The 13,150-nt window shown below is 37.6% G+C and overlaps 1 protein-coding gene across 3 annotated transcripts in view; it reads left to right on the forward strand.

Moving 5' to 3' along the window:
* SHOC2 (SHOC2 leucine rich repeat scaffold protein) overlaps window positions 1–13,150 on the forward strand; it is a 77,293-nt gene that overhangs the window by 47,793 nt on the left and 16,350 nt on the right. For all 3 annotated transcript variants that reach the window (XM_082286347.1, XM_082286349.1, XM_082286348.1), the window contains one exon: window positions 3,013–3,150. In XM_082286347.1, coding sequence (XP_082142473.1) covers window positions 3,013–3,150 — 138 coding nt within the window. The remainder of the gene's footprint in view (window positions 1–3,012; window positions 3,151–13,150) is intronic.

Consider the following 13,150-nt stretch of genomic DNA (forward strand, 5'->3'; position numbering starts at 1 on the left):
AAGCCCCACATGCAGTAACAGCCTTCAGTCTGCGAGGTGCTCTGAAGAGCCTTTCAATTTACGCACTGTGTCTGGTCTCACACATACTTGAACACCCCATATTTTTGTTGTCATGACACAGCTGGTCCTCTGTATGCCTTTGCATGTGAAGATGTAAAAAACCATTTAGCTCAGTTGATTAGAGCATGGTGCTCCTGACACCAAGGATGTGGATTCGGTCGCCCTGTGGGCCATTCGCTTAAGAGCTGGACTATATCCTTGTGTGTCCTTTCCCCCTCAGAATATTCTGTGATTATCTCTGATTAATTACCTGTTGTTTCTGAGTTAACCTCTTTATATATGTGCTGTTAGGGTTATGAAATGATTCTGAGACTTTCTTTCGTTTCGATCTCAAATGAAGTGTTTAAGTTAGTAGACTGGGTTCATGCTCTTCACTTCTGTGATCTGAGTCTCTGTCACATCACCCAAATGTTTTTCACCTTGTTAAGCATATTGGGTGTAAGATTTTTTTGCCATAAGTCATGGACAGCAACAGGAGAAATGTACCTTAAGTGATTTTTGTTGACTTGCGTGCTCTCTGTTGTGTCTCAGCAATTCAAGTTAAAGTATTGAAAAAATTTCAGTGCCAACAGCATTTCATCTCCCTCTCCTACCTTAGAGGGAGCAATAAACCCATTTTGGTGAAATACTGTCAAACCATAAGTATCCTTATGTTCAAGAACAAGATTCCTTACTGAGCAATGTGAATTAAAAGCTGAATATTTTGATGTCTCTTGAATTCTTTTCCTTAAATCACTGTGCTTCATGATAGGGCTTTAACTTTTGTTTGATTTCTGCTCTAAAGTCTAAAATTTGTTGGGCAGTCCTCGATCTATTTTAACATTCAATATTTTTATTAAATGCTTACCAGTGTTGCTTTTTAAAATAATGGCTGCATCTTTAATATAGCAATATTAAGTATGGCTATCCAAATTAAACTAAAGTGTTAGGTTGCCCTTAATTTTCTAGAGACACATAGGCATCGCTTTTCATTATTTTTCCTCCTCAGAATTAGGTAGTAAGATGTTTGTTTCAAACATGTAGCTTGCTGTTGTCAAAGATACCAGCAGGTGCAAAAATGAAATGCAGCACATGTTGCTGCAAAACGCCCAAGTATTTCTTCGACTTCAGCAGATGTAGAGTGGGAAGAGTCAAGGAAATGAGAACTCAGTGCAATGAAATGGAATTTATGCCATATTTCAAATTTGACATCATTGGTTAAGGTCTGAAGTGAAAACAAATGAAAACAGCAATCATGAAGTGAAAACTACTGCCCTGAAGTGTGTGAGGCTTCTTGAGTAACCTTAGTAAAATTTTGTGAGGCTTTTTTTGTTTGTTTAAAGGGAGATGTTTAAGTCTTCCTCAAGCTTTTCTTCCTCCAATTGCATTCTACACTTTGCCCACTTGTTTCCATGAATAATAAAAAGATGCCATTGCCACAGACCATTAACTCTTGCTCAATTTTTTCTTACATTTGTTTTCTTCTGCATGTTAATGGCATTGAAATGTGTGGCTTATGCAGTGCTGGATACAGCACATTTGATATTGCCTCTGGTTGTCTGGAATACACTCAATGTAAGAGAAGGGCCGCACAGTGATGGAGTAGCTGCTTCAGCACCAGCTTTACATTTCCATCTGCCTAGCTTCTAGAAAAACATCCCCTTTTGGTTTAATTAGTGTGGGAAATAAGATATGTTAACATACAAGTTATATGTGAGCAATCTAAGAAAAACAGAATAATGAAGCTTTGAGGTTGACTTTTTTCTTGGCCTTTCACAATTGTTCTGTGATACGTAGTGAGTATTGTGGCTACATGATGCCTGAACTCAGTACAGAGTCTGAATTCATAGTATTTTATGGTTTATTAAATCACCAATTGTGATTATCTGCTGACCTAACGAGTAAACACTCTACACGTCAGAACTTGCCCAAGATAATCCTGCAGGCCTGTGAGAAAATCCTTGTGTCAAAGATACAATGCTGAAGCTTAAAATAGATATTTGCTCCTCAAAAGGAATTTGCTACTCTTCCAAATTTGTTACCCACTGAGTCATGCTCTAATATACAAATGCAGTGACCTCATCTTTACTGGAGAGAGTGGAAGGTGTTAAATCATATGCATTAATTTCACCCCCATCAGATACAAGAAATGTGAATACATACACCTGTATTCATGCACACAGTTGGTTTTTCCTTTTCCTCAAACCCAACAATCTTTGCTCAGAACACAGTGTGTTTGACATAAAAATAGGTGAACCTACTGTTCACAGAGTTGTGCCTAGCTGTGCTTTTAAAATAGTTTATAAATGTCAGGAATGAAGAAGTTCCATGTAAAGTGACTCTAAACTCCAAGCAAATCCAAACTTTTTTAGTGCTTAACAGATAAGCCTTTTATTTCAAACTTTTATTTGCTGTAAGTCTGCTTGCATACACTTTACTTATCCTAAGTTGTCTTTTTTGTGATGACTAAAAAAGTTTAAAAATAGCACTCAGGACTTTGGATTATATAGGTTGTCAGCCAGATAATTTTGCTGTCTCTTAACTGTTGATTTTGTGCCTGGAAATAATTCATGATATAGAAACAGATCTCAATTTCTCAAAATTTAATACAATTCATTTACTTAGTGATGTTTTAAACTTCTGGTCAGCCTGAAACAATTGTAAGATAAAAGTTTTGTACTGGTATTCCACAGCTTGAACTGTCAGAAGAAAATCAATCAATAAATAACATTTCTGTGGAGAATCTATTTAAGCTTTATCTGAGCTTTTCAAAACTGTTGATCAGGTTTTAGATCTGACTGAGGAAATTATGATCCTGTAATACCTTATTTTATATGTATAACTTTATGGTAGCAGTAGCTTTTTTTCAGCTTATCCCAAAATCCATCTGATTCTGTTAATCTCTGTGTGGAGGTCATTGTCGAGAGCTGTGCATTAAAGACCTTTATGTTTGGTTTTCCTGTGTGCTTGTAGGTGAGTTGTGTAACCTCATAACGCTGGATGTAGCGCACAATCAGCTTGAGCATCTTCCAGAAGAGATTGGAAGCTGCACGCAGATCACCAACCTTGACTTGCAGCACAATGAGCTCCTGGACCTGCCAGAAACCATAGGTATGTTAAGAGACTGGAGAAGAGAAAATATGTTCAGTAAGTGGAACAAATCTAAGGAGTATCTGTCAGTGGCTGTAGAATGACTGGTGTTCAGCTCAAGGCAGCTTCATGCTTGAGATTAAAAGCAAGGTGTGCTTGTTACCTTAAATGTTACTTTAAATAATTTAAGAATGAGAGTTACAGTGAAAAAAATCCAAATCCATTGCTTCTAAATCTTAAGGTGTTCTGTGTTTATAAGCAAATGTGTACTGTTTGTTTGTTCATTCTGTAATGAAACTGACCATATAAAGAAATAAAAGGCTAAAAAACTTGTAGTTGAAGTGTAGTACTTTGGCAGATAGTTTTAACTAACATCTTTGACTAAAGAAAAATGGAACTAATGTAATATATGTTCTAAATTAATTATGTATATGTTATGTTCTTTGGTGCAACATCTAAAAAATCTCCCAAGTCCACATGCTTTTATGCAATAGAATACAGAGTTTGCAACTTACATTGGAAATAATGGGCTAATATAAACACAGTCCTGGTTGGTTTCAGAATCTCGTATGGGATGAAGTAACAAAATTTTTCCTATCTCATTAAATCAGTTTTAAACAGATGGCAGAAAAAGATGGCTGCTGTAATTTAAAAAGACTAAAAACAAGGCCATCTTTTTTTTAAGCTGTTTGTCACCAGAACATACTCAGAATAATGAATGTTGTAAGTTTAATGGTATTCATTGTTGACCATTTTATTAATGTACTGTAATGCATTGTAACGTGAGGAGCCATTTAGTGACACTCCAGCTTTTCTTCTAGCAGTAAACTGTTGAATGTGGAGTTACTGTGGCTTTTGGTTGAGGACGTTTGACCTGAGTGGAGTTTACATTGATGATGTATCCACTGGAACTAAACTTCCTTCCTGGATCAATGATATTTTTAAACTCTGGAGATCCCATTCCATCTGGAGTTTGCATCTAACTTACACCATTCATAAGTACAGCCTTTATTTTTGTAGCTATTTTGTAAATCTTACTGAATGTTGTTTTACATAACACTTATGTGTAGTGTATGTGTCACATTTAGGGAGTGAGTTCTCTGGATAAACTGTTAATTATGGGAAAAATTCTCTAAGCAAGTGTGAGATTTCCATATTCAAGGCTTATAGACTAATGCTGTTAATTCTTGTGCAGAGTAGTAGTATGATTTACAAAGTTGCTTAGTGCCTGGTAGTCACTGAACTTCTCAAAGGACCAGAAGAATATCACTTGTAATATGCTGCATGACTGTACTTACAGGGAAAGGTCTTTGAGTAGGAGAGGCACAAATTTATTAGGCAGTTAAGTCACATGTGATAGATAGGAAATTGCACACTGCAGTCAGGATAGTTTGGACTCACCTATTTCTTCTGAAAAGTTTCTGTAAGCTTAGGTGGTTTCTTTTGAGTCCGGTTTATACCTGGCTGGACTGGATTTCTCTCTGTTTACTTTGTTTTGTTTTTCCCTTGCATTGTCTTTATAGTGTTTAGGAGTTACTAGCTTTTAAATGTAGGTAGCTGTCTCTTTATGTGGTTATCTGAGCCGAATATCAATGTCTTAGAGCTCAAGAAACCACCAAAGACAGCTGAATAATAGTAAGAGAGAGCAGTGAGCTGTCATGTCGTTAACCTTACTCTAGTTCAGTTTTTGCTCCACTGGAAAATGTCTTTTGTAAACAGTAAGTTAAAAAAAAAAAGTATTTAAATAAGAGCTTAAAATCAGCAATCCATGTTCGTGCCTCGTGTAGTTTGCAGACAGAATTTAATAGTGAAGAGAAAAACTTTAGGTTCCATCTTAAATGATAATGATCAGCCTACATTTATGCATGTTGCAGAAAAGGTAGCCGTAGCCAGTTCAGCAACATTGGCTTTATTTCTTAGTCATCACAGTTTTGGTTGAACATATTAAAGCAAGTTGTGGCATGATTTTTAGATTACAGTTTGCTTTGTGGTTGGGATTGTTCAGCAAGAAACTTTGAGTACTGAGAAAAACCCGGCAAGTCAACAGCGCGTGGCCGCCTGTGTACGCGCTGGGGGCGGCCCTTCGGCCTCTCTGTCTCTCGCTGCAGTTTCTGCCTCTTCCCTGCTCCTGGCTATCTGCTGGTGTTTGCCACAACTAGCCTTTCTTGCAACATTTACACGCTTCCAGATGTCAGGACGCTCACTGTATGAATGCTGTTAATGGTTCTCAGTTTGGTCAAACTCTGTGGGTTACAGAGCAGGGACAAAACAGACCAAGCACATTTGCTTGTTATAAATATTTGATGTTCTGTGAGCCTATGAGCCTCCTGTTGTGGACCAGACTTTCCATTACTGCTGGGTCTGTCCCCTCCTCCCCCACTGTGGGCCTCGGTTTTTCTTTAGAAGGATGTTTTTGTCACGCTGCTTTGAAAACCAAACAGCCCCCTTCCTTTTCTATTTCTCCCTCCCCTCAGAAAGGACCCTTTCCCTTCTCTCCATCAAAAAACCCTCTTAAAGTAACTGCTGGACTATCTGAACAAGTTTTGGTTTTACCAAAGAAAGATTTCTAAATCTGCCAATTTTTAAAAAAAGCTTCTTTGGTAACTAACAGCATGTACTGAAATGTTGTGGAGCTGTGGGGAAGGGACGTGAGGGTGACATGCAGGGGAGTGGCAGGGAAGGGATTATGCATCAGCGGTGATTACAGAGGTAGCAGAGCCAATATACCCACTCTGTAAAAATACCAAGTTCTTCTCTCAACTAATGCTGTGTAAGCATGCTTTTGTGCAGTAACAAATGTCAATTTTAGATATTAGTTGTCAGGAAGTGACCTAATGCCTTGCGTTGTAGATATTGGCTTAATACATTCATATCTGTATTTCTGTTGATTGAAAATTATAGAGTACTTTTTATATTAGATAACTTCCTGTAAGAAAAATGAGCTTTGTGGAATGTCTTAGCACATTCCAAGAGTCTCAAGCCCAGAATCAAAATCATAGTGGGATCGTAGCTGCTTAGTATTTTCATTGCAGATTGCACCCCTCTACCATGTTGGTTTGTTTTTTTTTTCTTTTGGGGGGCTGGAATTCTTAGCTACTTTTATTTACACTGTGTCTTACCTCTGTATACTTAGCTGGCACGCTAATATATCCAAAAGTTATATAGAAGAAGGTGAAGAACATAACATTTATATTAAAATTATTAATTGAACTGTTGAGACTGAAAACAAATTTTGGGTGGAGTAAATTGTTTCTTAGGATTACAAGATATCTTAGATAATTTGTCCTGCAATTACCACATTGTGAGTGTTCCCTCTTTGAACTTCTAATTTTAGCATTCAGTACAAATGTGTTCACAATTTCTTATGTAAAAGCATAGAAAAACTTATTTGAGAAAGAAATAGAAGCAGAGTTACAGCTTTTAAAAAAATCAGATTCATCTGCTTTGTAATTTTCTAGTTTTGTGTTCTTACGTGTGCAGTTTGATTTTAGTCAAATGTGCCATATTTACAGACATCTAAGGCAACAGAAATTTTAATAAGAAAAAGAATAGTCAGTTGTAAATGTTCCAAAATTATACCTTGAAAGCACAAAAAATTCTTCCAGTGGACACACTTTCCAGTGTCTGATACAGCACTGTTCCTAAGAGATGGTTAGGAAAATGAGAGGCATGTTTACAGCTCTTCATTACACTCCTGCCCTTCGCTGTGGCACTATAGCTCAGAAGCTGAAATCACAGCTTTCATGAAATTAAATATTATTTATTTATTGGTTTTGCTGGTTGAAAGTGTGCTCCAAACCAGGCTTCTAACCTTACCCCAGTGTACGTCTGAGAACACTGTTGTGCTCTTAAAGCCTACAGTTGATAAAACATGAAGTGCTGACCAGAACCAGACGTGTGGAATTGGTATGGCTCAGGTTATGCAAAATTGTGGTTGAGAGCTTTAAGTGCCTAGAAATAAAGATATTTCTGAAGAAATGTGAAACTAACTTAAAATGATATTTTAAATTTGGCTGGCTTAGCAAAAGCAGAAGTCTTGTTCTGAAATGTCTGAGCACCTGCAGCTCTCTTAGTGATCGGGGGCAACGTTCAGACACGACTGATGGGTTTGATGTTATTCATTACTCACCCTTCTGATGGAGCAAAGTGTAGAGAGGCTTCTGCTCCAGCTTTCACAGCAATATTCATATTCTCATCATTTAAGCATGACCTTGTGCTTTGGTCAGTGAGCATTGTGTGCTTGGTAGCATCAAGCACAGGCTCACTTATGGGAGATCTGGTCAACATTTGGTGCTTTGTCTAAGGTTTTTTTCTTGGACTATTCTGTTAATGAAACTTCTTTAATTGGATTCTGCTACTGTTGGGCAATTGCAATAAGCTCAGCCTTTTCTTTGTCTGATTGAAAGCAGTGGCTCCCACTCTTACATTCTAAATTTGTGTTATTATAAGCCTTGTGTAGTTCCCATGGTGGTCTCATAAAGGCAAAGAAACTTCTGGCTTTTGTTGGCTTCAATTCTAGACTTAGTAAATGTAAAGCAGTGAAATTGACAGGCAAGTGTCAAGTGGGAAGTTTGGAAGGGCAGGGATGAGGCTGTGAGGTGTTGCCTCACACTAGTGAAAATCAGACAGTACTGCATGTGATGGGCAGGGGACATTTTGGTCTCAGTGTTTGCATGGTAGATGTAGATGCTAAAAGCTCATGGGGTGACATGGCAGTTATGCAGAAGGAAAACAGAACAGTTGCTTCTACATTTGGGAAGTCACTGTTAAAATCTTCCCTCACTCTTCAGGAAGTTTCAGGGTGTCCTTTCCCCTTTCCTTAGGTTCTTCTCCCAGTATCTGCTGTTGGGCATCATTTAACTGCAGGGAAGATACAAAGTGGAACCCAGACCAGAACTGGTCTGCATAAAATAATTCTCACATTTCTTAATTGGCTAAAATTATAAAGGTATATTCATGTGTTATGCATTTTATATGTTTGCTTTGTATAGTAGGGCAGACTTAAAAAATTAAATGCATCTTTCACTTAGGAAAGGTTAATGTTTTTATTGCATTGCCAGTGAGGTATAAACTGCTCATACAATGTGATTTACATTTATATAAGTCTTTCATTTCACAGAAGGGCTTTAAATAGTAATTTGAAAAGGGAAAAAAAGACTACCAATGAAAAATTAAATTAAATAAATTTCAGTTGCTTTGTCTTACTGTATGCAGTGTGAATTGAGTAAAATGCAATGCTTTCATTGATAGATCAAAGTAAGGTCCAGCTGTTGTTTGTCTCTGTTGCAATGTGAAATATTTTTGTATTTTTTGTATCATTTTTAGCTAATTATAATTTCAGTTTTATGTTTTAATTAATACATTTCCAGTGCAAACCCAATATAGTTAAATACATACGTACTGCTTCCATTCAAGGTTAGGATAGCTTCTAGTGGCTAATTAATTCTGAGTTCATTGATTCAGTGTATTTATGAAAATATTTTTTATTTTGTATTTTGGTTGGATATTCATCCTGGTAAGACCAGAGTGGGGACAGTTATTTTAGTGAGTGTATGTACCATCACTCAGTAATTAGATGCGGAGACCAGTGTGTACGGATGTATTATAACTGCAGCTCAGCATTTTCAGAATGATTAGTATACTGCAGAAAGAAAAAGGCTATAATATTTTCTTTATGTGAGAAGCAGGCACAAGCAAAGAGTGATTCAAAGGAACACATCAGAATTGAGACGAGCAGGTCTGTGAGTTACATGCATTTTGATGAACGCCTATTAAATGAATTTTAAGTTGAATTTTCATTGCTTAGACAGTTTCAGAAATGTGTCACTAAGAGTTTGTGCTCTCTGGCCTTATGCAGGTGTTGGGTGTGGTACATGATGGGTACCTGAGCTTCTGTCACTCAGGTTTTGCAAGTATCTTGTGTGCATCTTTCACACATACACAGTCAGCAATGTTACAGTCTGGAATCAGAGCTGGAAAATAACTGACTGCCGATATGGTCACAATTTAGCCTTTTAATAGTGAAATAATGAGGGAGAACCTGTCTTTGGATGATACCGTTAGACTGAAAGTAGAGATAACTCTTTGCTCTGTTCAGATGGCATTTAAACTCCTAGGGGTTATAGAGACTAATTTTAAAGTCATGTTAAATAGTTTTCTAATAGGTAACATCTTCATGAGAATTCCTAGACTTTGCAGGCGGAGGATAATGCACTTTGGTTTGAGCAGGGCAAAGAATGATGGACCCTGCTGACTTTGGTAATTTGTGAATTTGATTCTGCTTCCTACACTGGCCTGCCTTGTATATCAGAAGGTTTTGGTGGCAGAAAAGAAAAATTAAAATACACTAAAAGTCACTTTACTGTTAAACCAGTAAAATTAAGTCAAACTTTGTATTGTGTTTAACTATACTTTTGTATTTACAACAGAATAATTACATTTCATGCTTTGGCTTTGGTAGTTAGTAGCAATAATCTGGAGGGGTTCTCATCTCTTCTGCAGTTCTGCTAAGAGTGGTTGCCCTCCCACCCCCATCACCTTTCTGTGCCCATTCCCTATTTTTCTCAGGCATCAGCTGTTAGCCAGAGCATATTATACATTAGGGATGTAGGGATTGTAGAAAGGATTTGATCTCTCTCAGATGGCAACCGGTGACACAAGTTTAAATTCATACAAACCTACAGGCTTTGGTTTAGGAAGGAGTTGTCCCCAGACCAGAAGAATAATGACTCTGGAATTTTGTTCTAGTTTCCTCTTTTGAGGCGTCTTTTTGGACCAGTCACTTTGTGCTGTTGCTCTCTGCTTGTGGAGTGCAACTGAAGGTTAAAACACTTTATCTGAAGCCTTTCGTTTTACTCTACAGCTATCGGGGGAACCGGTTTGCTTTCTGATAAGAGATTAGATTAAACATGCCAACAGCTCCTTTCACCTAAAAATCTGTTAAACAGTTAAAAAGTTGTCACAGAGTATGGCTGACATCTGGAAAACTAGTATATAGTTAAGTACCAAGTGTGGTACACGCATCTTCTGACTCAGGGCTATTTTAAGACCAGGAGGCACTGTTGAAATATCTGAATGCAGTGTTTAATCTCTATCCACAACTGCCCATCTCTAGCATGTCTACTATCTCCCATACAATTCGAAATTTATTTCATATTGTCATCTTTGTTATTCTCACTGCAAGATTAATACCATGTAGTGTATTAAATTTAATTCATGTATGGTTTTTTAAAGTGACATCAAGTTTAATTAAAAAAAAATTAATTTTGGCTGTACCTCTTGCTTTCAATTTGTAAAAAATGATACCTGGTATCTTTTGTATGCAAAGCAGCAATTTTTCTTTGCTAGGAGAAGATCTCTCAGTGAATTAAGCACGTGGCACTCTATGAAGTAACACGTGGCCATGTAAAACATGTTCTTTAGTAGGTAACTGCTCACTGTGTGCCAAGTTGAGTCAAATCAAAATCTAAGAATATTTATACAAGTTAGACCATCTGAAATACTTAATAGTGCCATGTTGTTTGTAGCAAGTTCCTGCAATTTTTTATTGTATGCTGAAGTTTATGTATATTTTTGATTACGGTCTTACGGGGTTTTGATGTGCACAGCTCTTTATAAGTCCAGGTTGTGTTTTTAATGTTATCAGCAGGAGTTTTCTCTAGTGAACAGATTTTTAAATTGATCTAATGCTTTTGGTTTATTTAAAAGAAAACAACTGATCCTTATAGCAAATTAGCTCGATGAACTAAGTTTCACATTAATAATGACCCTTCATCTAAGGATAGGGAATTCGAAGGATTATTTTAACTAAGGGAGGGAAAGGAAGAGGTGTGGTAAATCTCAGAAGAAGAGAGCATTTGTCACTCCCTTTTAAAAGCACGGGTAGAATTTTGAATTGGGAATTTGTACTTCTTTATATTATTCAGCTTACCAGTTCTTTTTTCTCTTGATTTTGAAATACTTAAAAAAGAGATGTATTGTTGAACCACTTCAGGTGGTCTTACTAAAAAATACGTTTTTGTTAACGTAGTTTCCTGCTTTATTTCCTTTCTTTATTTTGGGATTGGCAAACACCTGTTTTTCCTTTGATTAATATTTTTGAAGCACTTTTAATAAAGAATTTAATTTAAACCATCTATTTCGGGTCCCTTTTATAGTAACAGTTTAATTTAATATTTCTGGATTTGCATGCTTCCAAGTGTTTTTAATTCACTTCTGTGTAAATGAAGCAGCTAATCCTGAGAGAGACATGCAGTCACTCCAGTGAAGGGATTATGAATTCTGTGCTTAGGTTGCTTCAACCCTGAGAGCTGGAACCTGCTGATGGGTGTTCATACTCTGCTGGTGAGAAAATGGACCTGAGATAAGGTGTCTGTGAAACCTGATTCCCAAGAGTGACTGTTTCTGACAAAAGTTGAACTAAAGCAATTTTTCAGTTACTTGCTTAGGCCTGGTGTGTGTCTAGGGCTTGGTCTACAATGTTATTTTTAGGAGTACCAATGAATAAGGCAGTTGAGTTTACAAGGGTTTTCATAATTGGCTCTCGAAGAGAACAAGTTGGAAGGGGTTTTACTTGTTGCTTTTCCTGCTAGTATCTGCTTTTCGCTTGTGGTTATCAAACTGTCACGTACGTGAACATCTAGTGCAGCGTTTTCTGAGTCATTACCTGCGAGGGGTTGTTTCAGAGGAGCTGCTGAGGTACAGCTTCAGTGACAAAAGTGCATCTGCAAATGGTCCTGATGACAGTCTGACTGAGCTCATCATGATCAGTTGTTACCTTCCTTGCCTTATTTCTTACACCTAACCTGACAGCCCATCAGCAGATACCTAGTGCTGTTCCATCTGGAAAGCAATAGCTGAGCTGGAAATGATGGAGATGAGTGCAGGCACTGTAAAGCAACTCCAAATACGAGTATCAGCTAGGTAACCCTGAGTTCAGGGAACTGTAAATGAGATTATTTGATGGTTCACTGCACAAGGTGTGGTCTTTAGCAACTGGTAACAGTTTCTGTTGTAAAACAGTTTGTCACTTGGTTTTCACATTAGCTTGTTGGCCCCTGCACCGTGGAAGCAAATGTTAACATTGTACTGGTGCATTCCTGTTAAAAAGAAAAGTCAGCTTGAACACACTGAGCAGAGGAAGAGCTGCAAGGGTCATCCTGTTTTGTGAAGGTGAGACTAAGATCTGGCTTGTCCATCATGTGAAGATAAAAGCTGATAAGGGTTTCACACTTCGATGCATTCACAATGAGGTGTGAGTATGAACTCTGAGGATGAAAAGATTGCTGAAGATTGAGTGACAGTAAATTGGCTGTAAATAAATTCTGGCTTGAAATGAGAAGGTGGCTCATGTTGCCTGCATCAGCTGGGCTCAGGACAGTCCTTCCAGGAGCAATGGGAGAGGTGCTACTGATGCAGCTCTAGCAGAAATCTTACTGGTTTTGTCCTCAGGAATAACTGTATTTAGTGCTGTGGTGTGCAAAACAGTCGTAAGGAATGTGGTACACACGGGATGTGTCTTCTGTTATGCCTTTGCCATAAAGGAGGAGAAAGATAACTATAAAAAAACAGTGATAAAGTTCTATTAAGAAATGCTACTTATGATAAGGAAAAATTACTGGGAGCTGCTATTTATGCCTCCTTTCTGATAATGTCATGCGGATAACCAATGTGTGTCATTCTCTTCTGGAAACTTACGGTACATTTTGACTCTCTAGTGACTGCCTTGTTTCATTTTTCTGAAATGCCACATTGCTGGTAGGAAGAGAGCCATATACATACAGCCTGTGCTCACAATCTGGGAACTGGCACAGCAATGTTGTATTGCTAAGCAACAGTTGGCATCATGCTGTCTACTTCCCTGTTCGTCCTTTTCGCCTGAAAAATCCAGATCAGCATCTAGTGCAAGGTTTAGGTAGTGAAAAGAATAGTAGGCTGATGCCTTGTTTTGTGTAAAGTTTGTTGTTCATTCTTTAGTAAAATATTAAATAACAATTTAGAGAAACAGTCAGGATGTGCTTTG

Source organism: Coloeus monedula (genome assembly GCF_965178545.1).
Source record: "Coloeus monedula genome assembly, chromosome: 8".
NCBI classification, from domain to species: domain Eukaryota; kingdom Metazoa; phylum Chordata; class Aves; order Passeriformes; family Corvidae; genus Coloeus; species Coloeus monedula.